The following is a 20,664-nucleotide window of genomic DNA, read 5'->3' on the forward strand; positions in this document are numbered from 1 at the left end:
CTGAAGGAAGACAAATGCACCATCTATGAAGCGGGTTTTCCAAAAAACCTAAGTTATATTTGATTAAGCCTCTATGCCTAACTACCTACTTACAGAGAATACAGAGGAAAGGGGAACATGGTAAAGACACTAAGGGTATGAAAATGGAAAAACCTGTAAGACTGGGAAATATTAAGCAACCCAGTTTCTTAATATTTTATATTTTCAACATATTTATTATAAGGAGAAAAAACATGAAAGAGGACCTATACATGAAAAGAGACTTAAAAGATTTATCAGCTAATTCCAAGGTGTGAAACGTACCTGGATCCTGATTTTTTTAAGTGTAAAAAAGAAAAATCATTTATGACATTTTGAAACTGCTGAAATTTTAACATTGATCGGATATGTAATATGAATTACTGTTAATTTTACAGGTGTGAAATGGTCTTTTGATTATGCTTTAAAAGAGAAACAATGGGCCGGGCGCAGTGGCTCATGCCTGTAATCCCAACAATTTGGGAGGTCAAAGAAGGAGGATTGGGCAATGTAGCAAGGCCCCATCTCCACAAAAAGATTTTTAAAAAACAGCCAGGCATGGTGGCATGTGCTTACAGTTCTAGCTACTCAGGATTACTTGAGCACAGGAGATCAAAGTTACAGTGGGCTACGATTGTGCCACTGCACTCCAGCCTGGGGAGCAGAGCGAGACCCTGTCTGTAAAAATAATAAAATTAAATTAAATTAAAATATAAAACAAAATAGTTATTGTAATTCCAGGAGGAGACACTAAAGACATTTTGAAAAATTTTATTAATACTGTATAATTATTATTGAACGGTCCTTCTCTACTCTCACTACCTGCTTCTGTAATGAAATACACCAGAGTGCCTGACCTCTTTGTGTATCTCTGAATATAAACATTCTACTGTATAAAGCAATAGTTGTTTAGAACGAGAGAGCTCGGGATAAAGACATGTTAGAGAGAGATACTGTCACAAAGTCTTCTGCATCACACTACATGAAGCAAATTTCCAGGGTATTAAAAAAACACTTAATACATTTTAGGTTTGAAAAGTACAACAAGGCCCAATACGGTGGCTCACAACTGTAATCCCAGAACTGTGGGAAGCTAAGGTGGGTGGATTGCTTGAGCCCAGGAGTTCGAGACCAGCCTAGGCAACATGGTGAAACCCTGTTTCTATAAAAACATTTTTTTTTTAATTAGCCCAGGCGTGGTGGTACATGCCTGTAGTCCCAGCTACTCAGGAGGCTGAGGTGGGAGGATCACTTGAGCCTGGAGACAGAGGCTGCAGTGAGCTATACTTGTGCCACTCCACTCCAGCCTGGGCTACAGAGTGAGACCTTGTCTCCAAAAGAAAAAAAGGACAAGATTAAGAAAAAAACTCTATGCATACTAAAATAACTCTATTGCCTTCTAAAATGATGGAGGGAAACACTAAGTTGGTTAAAATAGCTAATTATAAGGGTTTTCTTCATTTTTAAAAATGCTGAAGGATATTTGAGATGATGGAAAGATAATTCATTTTAGTAGTGACCATTAAATACTGAGCATGAGATTTTTACTCTAGTCTGCTACAAACAAAGAGGCAAAAATAGATAAGAAAAAATATGTGGGACAGCAAAAAAAGGAGTCCAGAGGCTCTAGGAAAAGCGTGATGGCTCAAAATCTCCAAAAATGGCCTATTGGATATACAAGAAGAATCAAAGATATACCTATTTAACATATATAATGCTCTTCAGTGGGCCACTGTCAGTCCAATATGAAAACAACTAGAAGCCTCTTTTTCACCATCTAAATACCAGTCCTAAATAAACAATTTTAGAGCAGTTTTAGATTCACAGTAAAATTATGTTTAAAGTACAGAGAGTTTTCATATACTCCCTGTCCCCACACATGCACAGTCTACCCTATTATAAACAACCCACACTAGAGTGGTACATTTTGTCCTATCACTGAACCAACATTGACAAATCACTATCATCCAAAGTCCAGAGTTTACATTAGGGTTCACTCTTGGTATTGTACATTCTATACTTTTGGACAAATGTATCATAACAACATGTATCCACCATTATGATACAGAATAGTATCACTGCCCTAAAAATCCTCTGTGCTCTGGTCTATTCATCCCTCTCCTCCAAACGCCTGGCACACTTCCTAACACTTTTTGAATGTGACCAAAACAGGCTGGAATGGGCATTTCTAGTCCTCAAGGAAAGAAATTCCTATAAAGACTACAGTAATAATGCTGGCCTCTTCGAGGTTATATAAACAGCTTCTCTCACTTTATTATGCACAAATTCAGATTGTTGTTTCTAACAATTTATCAACATGCATTTCCTAAATTATTTTCTGAATGTTTTATATTGGCAATGTAGTAGCAATCCATTTCTGGCAATAATACCCATTTGACCTCTGCTTGAACTGACATAAACCCTTCAAAAAGTCTAAAACATATGCTTTTAAAAGAATCCAATTTGTTTTCTGCAGTTATCAAAGAGCAAATCTGGGCCTTGGACAATGCATTTTATTCTCCATCTGTACATTATAACATTACAGCTTATTAACCTCTAAAGAAAATATCTTTCAATTTCTGACCCACATCTTCAAGTTGCTGATTTAAAATAACTGATTAAAGACTTCTATCCAATTACTTAGAAAATGGATTCTCTTGAACCGTTCAGAAGTTCATAGAAAAAAAAATGAATCATCTTACTGACAGTCTTTGGAGCTTTGCGGGAGCTCCAGTCACTTGTAACCGGAAGAAATAAGTAACACACTGTAATTACAGTCCCAATTAAGAGACAGAAAATGAAGATAAAACTTGAGTTGTATTCTATTTTCAGAAACTTAACAGAAGACATAAGCTTTTCCTTAAGAAAATATTTTTTTTAAATAAAAAAATTACTTCAGGGCCTGATATCTCATGGTGTTCTGTCAATTTCCTTGGGCCATTCAGTTTTGACTGAAACATCATTCCTAAGTAAGTATGCTGCAATCTTCCATCACTTTATATATCACTTCCATCACTTTATACAAGATAAGCATTACCTTTGATTTTTCTTCATTTTCTCTATAAAATTCTGCCATCTGTTCCTCCTGCTCTTCAATAACATCCTTGAGTGTGTCTACTTGGTAGATCAAATTGTTCTTCTCATTGTCTAACTGTGCATTGGAAACCATGGCTTTCTTGTATTTTTCTTCCACTTCAGACAAAGATTCCTAAATGAGAGTTGAAGTCATCAGTCTGGTATCTAAAATATGTTAATTGAATATATGCAATATAACAGGAAATTATAGCACTGCCACAAACACATAAAGATGCATTTTCATAAAATACAAGCGGTTTGGGGAACTCCTTGTTTAGTAACATGCACGTGAAACAGGAAGACAATAATAAGCCAATAATGCCTTTATAAGAACAATATGTGCTGTTCCCCAAGAAAACAAAATTAAGCAGCAATATAGCCTCTGAAAGAAGGAGTGCAAACAACGTATATCTGTAAGAGTCATAAAATGAAAAATCGTCAATATTTTCAGAAATTTTACTCTTATAATTTTAATAACAGACTGGTGTTCAGAATGCAGTGATACCACAAAATACAGCCTCTCTTTACATAAGTGAACTTCATACTCATTTGAATTTTGCCACTTTCTAGACAGTTGTTTTTAGTACTTTCCTGTTCTGCATAAAAACGCTAATGTAAAGGTAAATATTTTTTTCTAGCAATTATCCAAATTTCAGTCATGTTTAAGCAATATAAAAATTAATATTAAAAAAAGAGCTTGGCCAGGCACAGTGGCTCATCTCTGTAATCCCAGCACTTTGGGAGGTCAAGGTGGGTAGACTGCTTGAGCCCAGGAGCTCAAGACAAGCCTGGGCCACATGACAAAACCCTGTCTCAACAAAAAAAAATACAAAAATTAGCCAGACAGGGTGGTGCACACCTGTAGCCCCAGCTACTTGGGATGCTAGGTGGGAAGACTGATTGAGCCCAGGAGTTCAGGGCTGCAGTAAGCAGAGATCGTGCCACTGCACTCCAGCCTGGGTGACAGAGTGAGACCCTATCTCTATCAATCAAATCTCTATCAATCAATCAATAAAATAAAACAAAATAAAATAAAGAGTTTGATCTAATGCCACAGTTTTGATGTAAAAAAAAAGAAAAGGTACCACAAAATGCCTGAAATGTTACATATCTCAAAATTTTCTGCCTAAAATAGCTCACATTTTTTTTGTGTGTAACTGTATCTACTTCAGTAATTACTACTGCCTAGTGACTTTTTTTAAAGCTAAAAAAAAAATGTTTCACACAGGAAAAGTAATCATTTATGGAAATAAATTTTAAAACTACTAGTGCAAATGTTTATCAATGAAATGGAACTAAGAGCCCAGAACTTACATTTACAATCAGTTAATCTGGACAAAGGGATCCATGTAACTCAATGGGAAAAGAATGAATGGTATTGGGACAAGTGGATACCCACAAACAAAAGAATGAAGTTGGACTCCTACCTCACACCATACACAAAAATCAACTCACCAAGAGCCATAGATCTAAATGTAAGAGCTAAAACAATAAAGCGCTTCAAAGAAAATATGGATAAATCTTCATGACCTTGGGATAGGCAATGGTTTTTTAGATATACCAAAAGCACTATAAACTAGCCAGGCGTGGTACCTCACGCCTGTAATCCCGGTACTTTGGGAGGCTGAGGCAGGCAGATCACTTGAGGTCAGGAGTTCAAGACCAGCTTGACCAACATGGTGAAACCCTATCTCTACTAAAAATACAAAAATGAGCCGGGCATGGTGGTGGGTGCCTGTAATCTCAGCTACTCGGGAGGTTGAGGCAGGAGAATCACTTGAACCCAGGAGGTAGAGGTTGCAGTGAGCCAAGATCGTGCCACTGCACCCCAGCCTGGGTAACAGAGTGAGACCCTGTCTCAAAAACAAACAAACAAACAAAAAGCATTATAAACCAAAAAGAGACTTCACCCAAATATAAAACTTTTTTTCTTTTTTTTTTTTGAGATGGAGTCTCACACTGTTGCCCTGGCTGGAGTGCAATCGCACGATCTCGGCTCACTGCAACCTCCACCTCCTGGGTTTACACAATTCTCCTGCCTCAGCCTCCTGCATAGCTGGAATTACAGGCGCACACCACCACACCCGGCTAATTTTTTGTATTTTTTAGTAGAGATGGGTTTCACTATGTTGGCTAGACTGGTCTCAAACTCCTGAACTCATGATCTGCCCACCTCAGCCTCCCAAAATGCTGGTATTACAGGTGTGAGCTACCACGCCTGGTGCAAATGTAAAACTTTTATGCTGCAAATGATATGATCAAGAAAGTAAAAAGATAACCCACAGAATGGGAGAAAATATTTATAAATCTTATATCTGATAAGGGACGTACATGCAGAATAATATATAAACAACTCTTACAACTCAACAATAAAAGACACACAAATCAATTTAAAAATGGGCAAGGACCTGGATATTTCTCCAAAGAGGATATGCAAATGGCAAATAAGCACAGGAAAACATGCTCAACATCATTAGTGATTAGGAAAATGCACATGAAAACCAAAATAAGACACCACTTCACATTCACTAGGATGGCTATAATCTATAATCAAAAACACAGAAGCCAAGTGTTAGTAAGGATGTGGAGAAACTAGATCTCCCATACATTGCTGGTAGGAACATAAAATGGTGCAGCTACTTTGGAAAACAGTTTGACAATTCCTCAAAATGTTAAATATAGTGTTACCATAAGACCCACCAATTCTATTCCTAGCAATCTACCAAAGAGAATTGAAAAGATATGTCTACACAAACACTTGTACACAAATGTTCACAGCAGCATTATTCAAAATAGCCAGAAAAGTATGAACAACCCAAATGCCTATTAACTGACAAATGGATTGACAAAATGCAGCAAATCCATACAGTGGAATACTATCTAGCCATTAAAAAAAGACTGACAGATAATACGACATGGGTGAATATTGAATATATTATGCTAAATGAAAGCCAATCACAAAAGACTACATATTGTATGACTCCATTTGTAATAAATCTCCAGAATAGGCGAATCTACAGAGACAGAAAGTTAGTGATTGGGGTTTCTTTTCTGGGTGATGAAAATGTTCTAAAGATGGGTTGTGGTGCTAGTTGCACAACTCTGTGAGTATGCTAAAAACTACTGAATTATATATTTTAAATGGGTCAATTTTTATGGAATGTGAATTACATCTAAATAAAAATACAAACATACACACTTTTTTTTTTTTTTTTTTTTTTTTTGGAGACAGGGTCTCACTCTGTCACCCAGGCTGGACTACTGTGGCACAATCTCAGCTATGCAGCTTCAACCTCCCCAGACTCAGGTGATTCTCCCATGTCAGCCTCCCAAGTAACTGGGACCACAGGCATGTGCTACCACACCTGGCTAATTTTTTGTAGAGACAAGGTTTCACCATGTTGCCCGGGTTGATCTCAAACTCCTGGGCTCAAGTGATCCACCCGCTTTGGCCTCCAAAACTGGATTTTAGGTCTAAGTCATCGTGTCCGGCCACACACACTTTTAATAATGCTTCATAAACCAGAATTAAGTTGTCAGGTAAGATTTAAACTATGATTAGAAACAAATTTAACCAAAACAAAGAATATAAGCAAAGTCAATTATACAGTGCTCTAAATATATCTAAATGTATCTTACTATAATGCAGACTTTAAAATAATTCTCATCCATCTGAGAGGCTAATAGCAGAAAAAATATCAATATCAATAAAGCAAAAGTCTTCCTTGACAATGCTCCCTCCAGAGGCACAAGTGCTATTGGTTTGGTAGATTATCTTTCAGGCCATTTCCTATTTGTTTATAGTATAAAATATATACCCTTGACTTCATATATATTTTTAATACAAATTATATACTCTACATTTTGTTCTACAGTTTGCCTTTTTTCAATACATCTTGGAAAGTTTTCAGTCACTAGATATAGATTTACTATTGTTATTTATTGCTGTAACTCTGTACTTAAATTTAATAAGGTATTCATTTTAATAGTTTTTAAAATGGGTTAATGGGTTTAGTCGTTTGACTTACAAAATCATTAATCTTTTAAGAAATAGATCAGTTAAATTTTACAATTAATATTTTACTGCATTTTCTGGGTAACAGTGTACACTATATACTAGTACAGCATGGGCAAATGCTGTATTAGTAATAATAAACTTTCCCGATAAAAGGGTGGAGGGGAGAGTGGTAGAGAACATCCCAAAGGCAAACATAGTTAAGAGTAATGTCACAAGCAATGAGCCAACATCCTTTTTCAATAGGATGCATCATCCCACCATGCTTGGTCACCAATCAGACAATCTTTTCTTTATTTTTATGGTTTTTTTTTCCACTTCAAGTGTCAAGGATAAATGTAATCTGAAGTCAAGTTCAATTATACTCTGGCATGAATTAGGAAAAGGGATCTCATCTGTTCAAATCTCAAAGAATTCGTCAAAGAATGCAATAAATGGTAGATCTAACATGAAAGGAAAAAAAGTTTTAAATAAAATAAAATGTCAGTAAGAATGCCCCTGAATCACACGACTGCTTTCCTGATACACTGTTACACATGTGACTTTAATATAAGCATATTTATTTAATGTACCGTTTGTTTGATCCAAGATATTTCCAAAAGTCGTATCTCTAAAACCTTAAAAGAGAGATTAAATCCTGAAGATTAAAGGAGTAAGATTAAATGAGAACATCAACTAATTCTGTAATTCTTCTGATATTTACCGACAAACTCATGCTGCCCTATCAGCAACTTGCAGGCTTCCCTCATGGGCACTTCCCATTGGACTTCTCACCTTTTTGGGTCCTGAGTCTTACTCTGTTTCTCATGAACCATATCACTTGCATGAAGAGTTTGGCTGATAGTGAGGCTACTCCAAATCATGCCAGGGAAGATGACAAAATCCTTGCCCATGAAGTCCATGCTTTGTCCTTTGGATATATCCTGAGTCATCTTTCTAAATGTCTTGCTTTTTGTTTTTTTAGAGGTGTAGTGGGTATTTTGCTTTTTTGTTTTTTGTTTGTTTTGAGACAGAGTCTCGCTCTGTTGCCCAGGCTGGAGTGAAATGGCACCATCTCAGCTCACTGCAACCTCCACCTCCCAGGTTCAAGCAATTCTCCTGCCTCAGCCTCCCAAGTAGCTTGGATTACAGGCGCCTGCCACCATGCCTGGTGAATTTTTTGTATTTTTAGTACAGACAGGGTTTCGCCATGTTGGCCAGGCTGGTCTCAAACTCCTGACCTCAGGTGATCCGCCTGCCTCGGCCTCCCAAAGTGCTGGGATTACAGGCGTGAGCCACCGTGCCTGGCCTGTAGTGTGTATTTTGATTTCAAATCAGGACATACATGTGTTTAAATAAACTTCTGGTTTCTTCATAACACGAGGCTTGAACTTCAGAATGAAATGTGAGGAAAGAAGAGCATGATAACCAATGCTATTTACAACCAAACTGTCTGCCTCACACATTTACATTAAAAAATGTTAGTCATCCTTTCTGGGAAAAGATAAAGACCATTTACATTTACCTCCAAATTCTTTAAGGCACTAGATCTGTGTCATCAATTTTGACCTATAGCTTAAAAAAAATCCAAGCCAAAAGAAAATATAGGCCTCATGTCTTCATGTTCCTTCCTCCAGGGGGGGATATTTATAATAATGGTGTCTCAGTTGCTACTTCCTCCCACATTTAATACTGACTGAGTTTGGTAACAGAAATATGCAACACTTTTTCATTTAGCGTGGAAGAATTTTGAGGTCCAATTCTCAATAAAAATATTCTTAGTATTTTTTTAGGTGTTTGACCAATTTAATTTTGTATGGCTAAGACACAAGGGATATGCATGTACTTTACAAGGTTTTAAAATTGTAAAAGAGGCTGGGTGAGGTAGCTCATGCCTGTAATCCCAGCACTTTGGGAGGCCAAGGCAGGAGGACGGCTTGAGCCCAGGAGTTCGAGACCAGCCTGGGCAACATAGTGAGACCCTGTCTCTATAAGAAAAAATAAAAAAGAGAAAAAAAACTGTAAATGATATCTTCTGCTGAATACTTAAAAACTCTACTACACATTTAAACATAAGCAGAGATTGAAAGTTCACCATTCCTATGCGCTGCAGGTTAAGCACATGCTTGAAAGACAAACACTGTTAGTAAAGCTATGTGCAGTTGGTTAACAGAACTTGCAAAGCCACCACTGCCAACACTTCTGCATACAGAGCATGCTTGGGCTGCAGAATGGGCCCTGATACCTTTAGTTCTTTAAGCCCCTGCATGTATCTCCCTTCTACATCCTGTATCTGGTCCTTAAGGTCATAGATATCCTGCAGGACACAGGAATGAACCATTGCATAAAACCATGCACAAACATATCTTAAATCACAAAGGATTCAGAAGAAATGTGACTCACTTTTGTATATTCCAGACTAAAAGCAGAGAAATCAAAGTACAAAAACATAACTCCCACTCCCAACCACTGAAAAGGGCAAATAGGTCAGGGGATAGTGGGATTGGGGGAAGGTCTAGAGTAATCAATCTAATGTTAAGTATTTTCTTGGCATTAAATTCTGTTAATAACAGCGTAGCAAACGGGGACAGGGCTATACATGGAGGAAAAAGCTATATAAATTATAATATTTAAAATCATACAACTTTTAATATTCTATAAATCACTTAAAATTTTTAGCATAATGCTTCACCTAGAACTAGTAAAATATACAGTAAATAAGAGACAGTAAATAACATTTAAAATCATACAACTTAATATTTTATAAATCACTTAAAATTTTTAACATAATGCTTCACCTAGGACTAGTAAAATATACAGTAAATTAATAAGAAGGAGCCAATTTTAATGAATCATGCAAAAGTTTTTAAAAAATATAATAAATGAATATGAACAAAGTTTTCTTTCAATGACTTGGTTACTGGCCACAATTAACTTGAGAGAAAGGGAGTAAAGGAAAGGAAGTTAAACATTTTGAACAGAATGTCAAATGAGATATTCTATCCTGAGGATACCATTTAAATGATGAGAAAAGCACTTGCTCCAAATGTTACCATAATCCTTATAAGAAAAGTGAAACTGGTCAAATTTTAAATGGAAAATATTGTTTCCCTGTGCCTGACCTTGTTATATAAGGTCTATTCTGAGTGCTTGATTTATGTCTGAAATAACTGTACAAGGCCCGAAATACAATTCTGCAATTACAAGCAGGATCAATTATTAAAAGCTGATCATACACATTTTTGGTATTATACTTTCCCTGCCTCCTTCATTGCCTCTCCAATAGGTTTGACTGTCTTTTACTCATTGATTCATTCAATAGACATTTACGAAGGACCTATTAGGAGGCAGATGCTAGGATACAAAAATAACACTTCCTTCAAGAAGGTCATTCTCTCAAGGAAAAAAAAACAAGTTGTTGACAAAAGCAAGCTAAGTCTAAGGCTGGAAGGCCTTGTCCTCATATCCTTTTGTCCCATTAGAATGCAGCAGCTAATGGCAAGAGTTCATCTTATTCAACTTTCCACCTGGCACTTAGGTCTGGTACACAGTAAGACCTGTTAAGAGTTCAATTAATACTGACACCTTCAAACCAATGGCCATGCTGGCCTAGGTGCTCTCCTTCTCTGCCACTGTTGCAAGTCTCTCCATCCTCCCCTAACCCCCTAACCCACTTTCATAAGTCAGACTCTTTTTCCAACCCTACCGACAATTTTTTTTTCTTTTTTTTTTTTTTTTTTTTTGAGATGGAGTCTCGCACTGTCGCCCAGGCTGGAGTGCAATGGCGTGATCTCGGCTCACTGCAACCTCCACTTTCTGGGTTCAAGCGATTCTCCTGCCTCAGCCTCCCAAGTAGCTGTGATTACAGGTGCCTACAACCACGCCCAGCTGATTTTTTGTATTTTTAGTACAGACAAGGTTTCACTATGTTGGCCAGGCTGGTCTCAAACTCCTGACCTCGTGATACGTCTGCCTCAGCCTCCCAAAGTCCTGGGATTACAGGGGTGACAAATTTTTTTTTAAAGGCTAGTCAAGTGAAGCAATGAAGGTGGAGAAGGAACAAATAAATCTGTAACTGCTTGTGATCAATTACTTGTAAACACTACTGCACTCAGATGAGCCCCTACCTACAATCTCAGTCACCACCTGTCCTCTACCTCCCCTCCAGTGAAGAGGGGACCTCCAGTCCAGGCAAGCTCATCCATCTGAGTCCTGGACTCTCCTCTCACCCACTCAGGCACTTTGATCTGTCAGTTACCCCTCTCCTTCCTCAACCTTCATCTTCTCTCTACTGGCTCAACCCAACCAAAGAAAATAATAATCGATCTCACCTTCAAAAGAAAGCTAAAAACCTTTTCTTAAATTTCTCTCTCCCTACCTATTGCCCAACCAATTCCCAGTCTCTCGTATTCACTCCAGAGCAAGTTTATCACATTTTCTCCCCTTGCAGTTTTGACTTGCTCACCTCATCCTCATTGTTGAACCACTGCTCTTCTGGCCTGCAATGCTTCCTCTGACTGTGATCAAGTTATTTTTTAAGAATGCAAAGCAGATAGTGTTGCTCTCCTAGATAGATCCCATAATTGTCAGGGTAAAACTGAATTCGTTTCAGGCTAGCATACAAGATGCTTTGTGATTTGGCCCCCCACTACTTTTCCAGCCTTCTCTCTTACATGCTACTATTCTTCACTTCTCATCCTACCCTCTGGCAACTTCGCTATACAGGTAGCTTTCTGGGTTCTCTGAATGCATCTCCTTCAGAAAGCCTTTCCCCTTCAATTTCTTTGCTTGGTTAATTTTTATTTTTCCTTTAAACCTTAGCTCAGAGTTCGTCTTTTCTGAAAAGCTTTTTGTTATCTCTTCTCCTGGTCCAATTTAGATCATGCTTTTTTGAACTACCTTAACAGCCCCATTCTTGCTACTACCATTGTATAACACCACCTGGTTTTATTGGTTTGTATCAGTTTGTCTTCCCTATGAAATAGGGAAATCCTGAAGGCCAGAATGTATTTTGCCTCTTAAATCTCCAAGGCCAAGTGCTCAATAAATCTTGAGTGAACGAACGTATACAATTTCTCTTACTACCCCTTGCTTCACAAATAGCAAGTTCAGCAAATAAAATATATATTTTTTAAAGTACTCTTTTTCTAAGTAAAGGGGTTAATAAAGATGGAGACTTAATTAATGAGTCAAATAAGCTTTTCATTATCTCAGGTATTTCTGTTACCCAAATATTATTACACTTCTATTACTATGAAAAACTGAGAGATAACTATGTTCAAGCAGCTGAATACCATCAAGGCTCAAAAAACTAATAATTCCCACAATCTAGTTCTTTGTACACCCACATATTTTCCATTTAAAACATGGCCAGTTGTTTCTGAGAGAATTAATTTTACATACATTACAAAGTGGTCTTTTCTGGCATCTGTAAATTAGCAGAAATTCCAACACCATCAAATTTTCAGGAAAGAGGACAGAAAAAAGAATTAACTCATCTCTTTCCTTTCAAGCTCTGAAACACCTGAGTCACACTTTTGTACTGTACTTATTTTTTAATAAAGAAATCATATTCCGTCTTTCTACTAAGTCACATTAAAGGTTAAAAGTTCCAGTATATCACCAAGAAGTCAAAAAACTGCTTTTAAAAAGAAAACCAAAAACTTCAGTTTACCCGCAATTCACTTAATGAGGTGTCTGGATCTATTAAGCTGCTGGTGTCCCCACTTCCTCGTCTGGATGAGTTTCCACTTAGAGGGGTTGTTGCTGAGGCAGAATTTCGAGATGAAGGCTAGAAAGAGAAATATGACCCTTCTAAGTCTCATTTCTTTAAAAATATGTTTGTAGTGGAAACTAAAAACAGGGCAGGGTGGTTGGGGGAAGATGTGGGCTTCAGATGAAGAAATTACCATGTGTAATCAATGGTCAATTTAGATTGGCTTTGCAGGTATCCAGGTATCCAGAGAAGGGCCCAAGCATACTAAGCAAAATTTCATGAACACAAATACCTCATCAAAATCTGTAATTCATCATAACTACAAAGAAAATAGTTTTTATGAGGGTTATTTTCTAAGTTTATCTTTGCTATCCTGTAAACAATACTGAAGTGAGCACATCAGATTAACTTAAAGCAGTTTTAGCATTTTATAACTGATACGCTAAACAGCACTTCCCCTTTTTAATTTCTGAACTGCTTATCAATCTCTTCTTTCTCTAATACTGTGTTGAGTTGATAAAGATGAAGATACTATTTGTAGCGGAGAGCAGCAACACTGGATATCACTATGAATGTAGACTGTTCTTCCCAAAATTCATTTAAACGTGAGATTATGCTATCGATTAATAAACTGCATGAATCTGTGCTGTCCAATATACTTGCGATTAGCCACATGCAGCTACTAACACTTGAAATGTGGTTAGTCCAAATTGAGAGTTGGGTATAGGATACATCCCAGATTCTGAAGGCATAGTGTAGAAAAACGAATGAAATATATCTCATTAACAATTTTATATTTATTATTTTTATTTATTTATTTATTTATTTTGAGGTGGAGTCTCGCTCTGTTGCCCAGGCTGGAGTGCAGTGGCACGATCTCAGCTCACTGCAACCTCTACCTCCCAGATTCACGCAATTCTCCTGCCTTAGCCTCCCAGACTGAGGAGTAGTTGGGACAACAGGCATGCAAAACCATGACTGGCCAAGTGATACACCCACCTTGGCCTCCCAAAGTGTTGGGATTACAGGCATGAGCTACCTAGTCTGGTCTAGTAATTTTATATTAATTATATGTTGAAATAGTTTAGATATCTGGATTAAATAAAATATATTACCTAAATTAATTTTACCTGCTTTTTACTTTTTAAATGTGGCTACCAGAAAATTTAAACTTACATATAAGTTCGCACTTGGGGCTTGCATTACATTTCTACTGGACAGAGCTAATTTTTCTTGGGTATAGCATAAAATTAATCTTCATAAATCATCTCCCTGACTTTCTAAAAATACTTTCAGAAGAGACTTTAACACAAAGCAAATTCTAGAAAGGAGTTATTTTACTTCAAGAAACAATTTATATATAAAAGGAAAAAACATCTCAGAGTCTGCCACCACCATTCCTAAAGAAACTTCATTTTCAGTGTTTACTGGCTTCTTAGGATCAATTTCTAGAGGAATGAAAATCAAAAGAGCAGCCAAAAGCTAAAGAGGTGACATTCAAGGAAATAAAATGCAGTGCCTTTTCTCTTCCCAGGGCCTCACATGATTTAACTTCGAAGGAATTTTGGAGGGTCAAGGACAGGAAATAGATAAAGGGAGGAAAAGCGGCTACATCAGACCAATTGTTGTAAAATAAATAATGAACAAGTTACAGATAGCAAGTTTAATTGACCTTGAGAATTTCCCTTAGGAATTTACATACTCACTCTTGTATAATTTTCAGCATACTGTTTGTCAGATTTTTCATCCAACTAGAAAAGAACAAAGATAAAAATCAGGAAAGATGCTTAGCAAGTTGATTTTTTTTAGGAGGAAAAAAAGTGATCTTGAGTTTTCCAAGTTCAATGATGTTTGAAGCCTAAAAATAAACATATTAAAAATGAAATAAAAATTCCAGTTTAACATAAGACAAAATGTCGGCAACTTTAATTTTTATCCTAAGGAAGACACTGAGTAAGCAATCTATGTTTACTCAAAAGTTTAGAACTTTTGGGTAAATTTTCTGTTTACGGTATTTAAAACACATTAAAGAAGGCTACATATAAAAAGTTTTAGCACTGCAAATGTTAATACAAAAAAACCTTGTACATATCAAAAAGAAAAGTCTGATAAAACCAAAAGTGATAAACCTTTATTTCTAAGCATTATTAGGACACAGGACACATAGATAAAGACTAGTACACTCAGTCAAGAAAGTTCAGATTGGATTAAAGCATGTTAAATATGTCACCAAAATATTTTTCCCCACATCAAGGATTTTTTGTTTTATCAGTAATACATGCACATGTGACCAAAAAAAATCAAACAGCACAAAAGGGTATGAGTAGGGCTCTCTCCCTACCATGCCATACCCTGACCACCAGTCTCTAATAGCAACCAACCACAAAGTGTTTAAAAAATTCTAGTAAGTGTCCCATACGTGTTCTACACCTTCTTTTTCCCCTTACCAAGTCTCAGAGATTTGAGAAAGTACTTCATCTTTCTTCATAGCATTTATCACTCCCTGACACTATGGTATTTATCCATTTATTTATTGTCTGCTGTCTTTCTAAAATGTAAGCTCTATATCAGTATGTTCTTTTCTGCACTCCTAGTATCAAGAATAGTGTCTGGCATACAGAAGGGCTCAAAATTTGTTGGATGAATGAATAAATCGTACCCCATCTATACTAATAGACTTCCCTCATTTATTTTAAATAGCTTCATAGTAGCCTGTTATCTCAACTTGCCATAATTAAGTTAACCTATCTTCTGCTATAGGCCTTAAGGTTGTTTCAGACACTGTTTCAAGAAGGGAAGTACCTTAAAAGTCTAGTCCAAACCCTGAGTTTTACAGCTAAGGAAAAAGAAATTGAGAGGTGAAAGATTTTGCTGACGGTTGCAGAGCTGAATCCAACCCTTAGTTTTGTAAATTTTCAATTCAGTGTTCATATTGTTTACCTGAATATATATGCTATTCCAATTATCACCAGGAGAAAAAAGGCACATAGGGATGTAACTAAATGAAAATAACTCCAACTCCGACACAAACCTTCTAGGCCCAATCTAGAGAAGAGATCTGAAAACATTTCTCAGTTAATTATTAAAACATGAAACATCATTTCTGGCTCTACTCAGATCACTTCACCCTAACTTCCACATATTTGAAAGTTTTTAGTGTTCTTTTTATTACCCACACTTATGTTTATAAATATTCTTTATTATGATGATAGTAATACATCAGTAATATAAACACTATTTTTAGACATTTAACTCTTTGTTACTTCATGCTGTAAAAACTCTGAAAAACTAATTTTAGTTCATTTTGATTTTTAAAACAACATATAAATGTTTCAAAGCAGGTAGTGACAGCGATTGAAATGGTTTTTTGGTTTTTTTTTTAAATTTTTTCTTTTTTTTTTTTGAGACAGAGTCTCACTCTGTCACCCAGGCTGGAGTACAATGGTGCGATCTTGGCTCACTGCAACCTCTGCCTCCCAGGTTCAAGCTACTCTCCTTGCCTCAGCCTCCCAAGTAACTGGGATTACAGGCACCCAGCATCATGCCCGGCTAATTTTTTTTGTATTTTTAGAAGAGATGGGGTTTCACCACATTGGCCAGGCTGGTCTCAAAATCCTGACCTCAAGTGATCCGCCTGCCTCAGCCTCCCAAAGTGCTGGGATTATATGTATGAGCCACCATGCCTGTCCTAAAATTTGTTTTTAAATACTATATTGGCAATTATTGCCATAAAAAGGAATAATCCTTTTACACATCTATACTGCATTGCCCAATATTTAATGTACTATTCTTCAAGATGAAAGAAATATTATATTTGAATAAACTGCCTTATTTTCCTGAGTATTTTCCAACTCTTTTCTGCTAATGTGTTAAAGAGAAAAGCACGTAGCATTCAAAGTTAAAAGTCTTCTAAGCTTATTTGAAATCCTTCCTCAAACCCACTTCTCACAAAACTGACCTCCAAACTCACCCAGTTTTTAACAGACTGTCCCTGGAATAATCTTACATTTCAGAGGTTGCATCACTGAACTAATCCATCACAATGTTGACTCTATTGCTTTCACTGTCTTCTAAGAGATCCCAACTGTCGCAACCCAAACTGATCACGCACCAAACCTCAGAGACTGTCAAGCCAGCAAAAATCACCCAAAGCAACCATGTCACAGTTCTCTTATTTTGGCTATACTAACTTGGCCAGTCCTCACTTCTGAGACTTGTACTATATTGCATGCCGTCTTCCATTTAGACAAAAACCTAGTTGAAACTTGGTATTCTAAAAGCCCAATAGGATCCAACAGCCAAGAGTTCTACGTGGCTGCAATGCAATAACAAGCTAATGTTCATAATGGTGATCCAGAGTCTGCCAGATCCAGAAAAAAGCTTTTTAAACAGAATAAAATTTAATCATATTTAATATATTAACATGTAAAACTGTATTTTAATAAAGTATTTACAGTGCAGTTTCTTCAATGCAGTCATTGGGTCTTGATCCTTTGTTAATTTCTAATTTATATACATACTAACTTGATAAAGCTACTCAAAAATTGTTTGAAAAAATACCTGAGTCCACAACCACAGAAGGGACGACATCAATCAATTTTAACAATTCCCTAAAGCAAAACTGGCTAAGGATTCCATTTAGAAATGGGTTTAATTATTAACAATCAGCAAAATTTCAGTTTTAATTAAAACACATTTACATTTGTTTGCTTTATTGTAGCCTGACTTACAAAACAGAAACAAAGCCAATGCAGAAGAAAATTAGAGGCTAGAGCCACCAAAAATATTATATAGGCTTGCAGAATCATGACCTGGCACCCTTTCTCAGCACCTCCTAGCTCAGAAGTTATAAACTATCAGCCTACAAACATATTTAGTACACAATGAGGTAACCAGAAAATGTCTTTTAAAATTCTGAATTCGTTGCCAGCATTTAAAAATCATATTTCATGTTGAAGTATTTCCAGGTCATCTTTTTTTGAAAGTGGGAGGGAAGGGAGGTCTACCAACATGAAGTCCCCTTTGTATTCATCTACAAGATGAGCTGGACTACAGCATACTCTTTAAAAGAAATACTACTAGAGAAAGTTACTTGCTCCAGAGAGAGGCCCAAAAATACTGTATGCTTTGCCAGGAGGCAAAATTAAGGATAAGGTACTTATATATAACCATTTAAAAATATACAAATTGCCTGTAATCCCAGCGCTTTGAGAGACTGAGGCAGGAAGGTCACTTGAGCCCAAGAGTTTGAGACTGCAGTGAGCTATGATGGCTCCACTGCACTCCAGCCTGCAAGACAGAGCAAGACCCTGTCTCTTTAAATATATATATAATGTATGTGTGTATATATGTATGTATACATACATATATGTATACATATGTGTGCGTCTGTGTGTGTGTGGATACACACATACATACAAATAAACCAGTGGCTCGCATAACAGGGGTTAGCCAGATTTGTAAATCCCTGCTCTAGAGAACTTTACCTTATGTTAAAGAGTTATAGTTAACTAGTAGGGGCAGGGGGAGATTTTTTAAACTGTCAGCATTTTCACTTATATGTAATTACTAAAGTAAATCATCACAAAATAAATGTAAGGAAGACATAACTATTAATTCAGATATTATAAATTAAGAGGCTGACAGAATTCAGTTTTTAAGAGAACAGATGTAAACAATAAGTTTAATTGTCCATACTTACAGGGGAAAAAAGGGGATTAATAGCCAATTTAATAATAAGGGCAATATTTCAGGGGAATGACTTGGAAACCAGTCTTCTAACTTTGTATGCAGAGAGAGTTATTGATTAGACCCACACCAAGATGATACTGTTGCATAGCCAGATTTGAGAACCAATGATCTGGAATGCTTAAGAACCACACATAAAATTATCTTCTAGAATTAAAATAGTTCAGAAATTGCTATTTAAATACCATCAGTGAAATGCTAATTATAAATAATTATTTCTTCATTTAAAAACTACTCTCTAATGTTTCTATTAAGAAATGTTTGCTGGGTGCGGTGGCTCATGCATGTAATCTCATCACTTTGGGAGGTTGAGACGGGTGGATCATGAGGTTAGGAGTTCAAGACCAGCCTGGCCAAGATGGTGAAATCCCGTCTCTACTAAAAATACAAAAAATTAGCCAGGCACGGTGGCAGGTGCCTGTAATCCCAGCTACTCGGGAGGCTAAGGCAGGAGAATCGCTTGAACTCAGAGGGTGGGGGTTGCAGTGAGCCGAAATTATGCCACTGCATGCCAGTCTAGGCGACAGAGTGAGACTTTGTCTCAAAAAAAAAAAAAAAAGAAATGTTGGCCAGAAGTGATGGCTCACGCCTGTAATCCCAACACTTTGGGAGGCTGAGGCAGGTGGATTGCTTGAGGTCAGGAATTCAAGACCAGCCTAGGCAAGACAGCAAAACCCTGGCTCTACAAAAAATATAAAAATTAGCTGGGCATGATGACACACGCTTGTAGTCCCAGCTACTTCGGAGGCTGAAGCGGGAGGATCACTTGAGCCCAGGAATTTGAAGCTGCAGAGAGCCGTGATTGTGCTGCTGCACTCCAGCCTGGGCAACAGGTCTCAACCCTGTCACCAAGAAAAAAAAAGAAGAAAGGAAAGAAAGGAAAGAAAGGAAAGAAAGGAAAGAAAGGAGGAAAGAAAGAAAGAAAGAAAGAAAGAAAGAAAGAAAGAAAGAAAGAAAGAAAGAAAGAAAGAAAGAAAGAAAGAAAGAAAGAAAGAAAGAAAGAAAGAAAGAAAGAAAGAAAGAAAGAAAGGAAGGAAGGAAGGAAGGAAGGAAGGAAGGAAGGAAGGAAGGAAGGAAAGAAAGAAAGAAAGAAAGAAAGAAAGAAAGAAAGAAAGAAAGAAAGAAAGAAAGAAAGAAAGAAAGAAAGAAAGAAAGAAAGAAAGAAAGAAAGAAGGCACTTCTCACCCCCTCCAAAGTGCTTGACAATGAGTACAGTCAGTATAGCCTTGGTCAGTTGGCAAAACAACACAAAGTCAGCAAGAGGAGAAGCGTCAGAGAGATAATCAGGCTGTTATTTTGAGATGAGCAGGTAGATCCTAAGTTGTTGGCTGGAGTTCATTCATTAAGACAAATGCCTGAAGGACAACCTTTCCTAAATTCAGTTCCTGATGAATATGGAAGCAATGGATAGGCACACTTCTTCAGAACAATGCCATAATCCAAATATTTAAAATATATTCAGATTCTTCCTGGTTAGTACAAATTAGTGACACTTTACTAAGTGGTATATTTCATTATTCAACTTTCTAAGTCTACCTATCACTTTATAGATTCACTAAAATCAAAAAGGAAAATAATTTTTTTAACCAATAAAGAATGTCTGAACAAGGGTTAGGTATTAGATGATACTAAGGAATTACTTACTTCATTAGTGATGATAATGATATAAGAGATCTGAAAAAATGTTCAGTTACAGATACATATTAAACTATTTATTGAGAAATGACATGACGTGGAATTTGCTTTACAATAATTCAGGGAAAAAAGGAGGGAAGGGGGAAGATGAAACAAAATTGGCAAAATATTGATAATTGTTGCAGATGCTGATGGGTTCTATGTGGAGATTTTTCCACAGGGGGGGAAAAAGTTTTTTTAAGAAAGGACATATTAATAAATACATTCCAAAACAGAGCAAATGTATTTGATTTTAACATGTTCAAACAATTCTTTCTTTCTTTGTTTTTTTTTTGAGATGAAGTCTCGCTCTGTTGCCCAGGATACAGTGCAGTGGCATGGTCTCGGCTCACTGCAACCTCCACCTCCTGGGTTCAAGCAATTCTCCTGCCTCAGCCTCCAGAGTAGCTGGGATTACAGGTGTGAGCCCCACACACAG

The 20,664-nt window shown here is 36.8% G+C and overlaps 1 protein-coding gene across 50 annotated transcripts in view; it reads right to left on the reverse strand.

Moving 5' to 3' along the window:
- Nucleotides 1-20,664, reverse strand: part of LRRFIP2 (LRR binding FLII interacting protein 2) — a 128,446-nt gene that overhangs the window by 27,442 nt on the left and 80,340 nt on the right. For 38 of the 50 annotated variants that reach the window (XM_074031669.1, XM_074031664.1, XM_074031659.1 and 35 more), the window contains 4 exons: nt 14,510-14,554; nt 12,762-12,878; nt 9,333-9,404; nt 3,056-3,226 (listed from right to left, as the gene is read on the reverse strand). In XM_074031669.1, coding sequence (XP_073887770.1) covers nt 3,056-3,226; nt 9,333-9,404; nt 12,762-12,878; nt 14,510-14,554 — 405 coding nt within the window. The remainder of the gene's footprint in view (nt 1-3,055; nt 3,227-9,332; nt 9,405-12,761; nt 12,879-14,509; nt 14,555-20,664) is intronic. The other 12 variants (XM_074031674.1, XM_074031663.1, XM_074031672.1 and 9 more) reach the window with 1 other exon arrangement.

Source organism: Macaca fascicularis, chromosome 2 (genome assembly GCF_037993035.2).
Source record: "Macaca fascicularis isolate 582-1 chromosome 2, T2T-MFA8v1.1".
Lineage (NCBI taxonomy): Eukaryota > Metazoa > Chordata > Mammalia > Primates > Cercopithecidae > Macaca > Macaca fascicularis.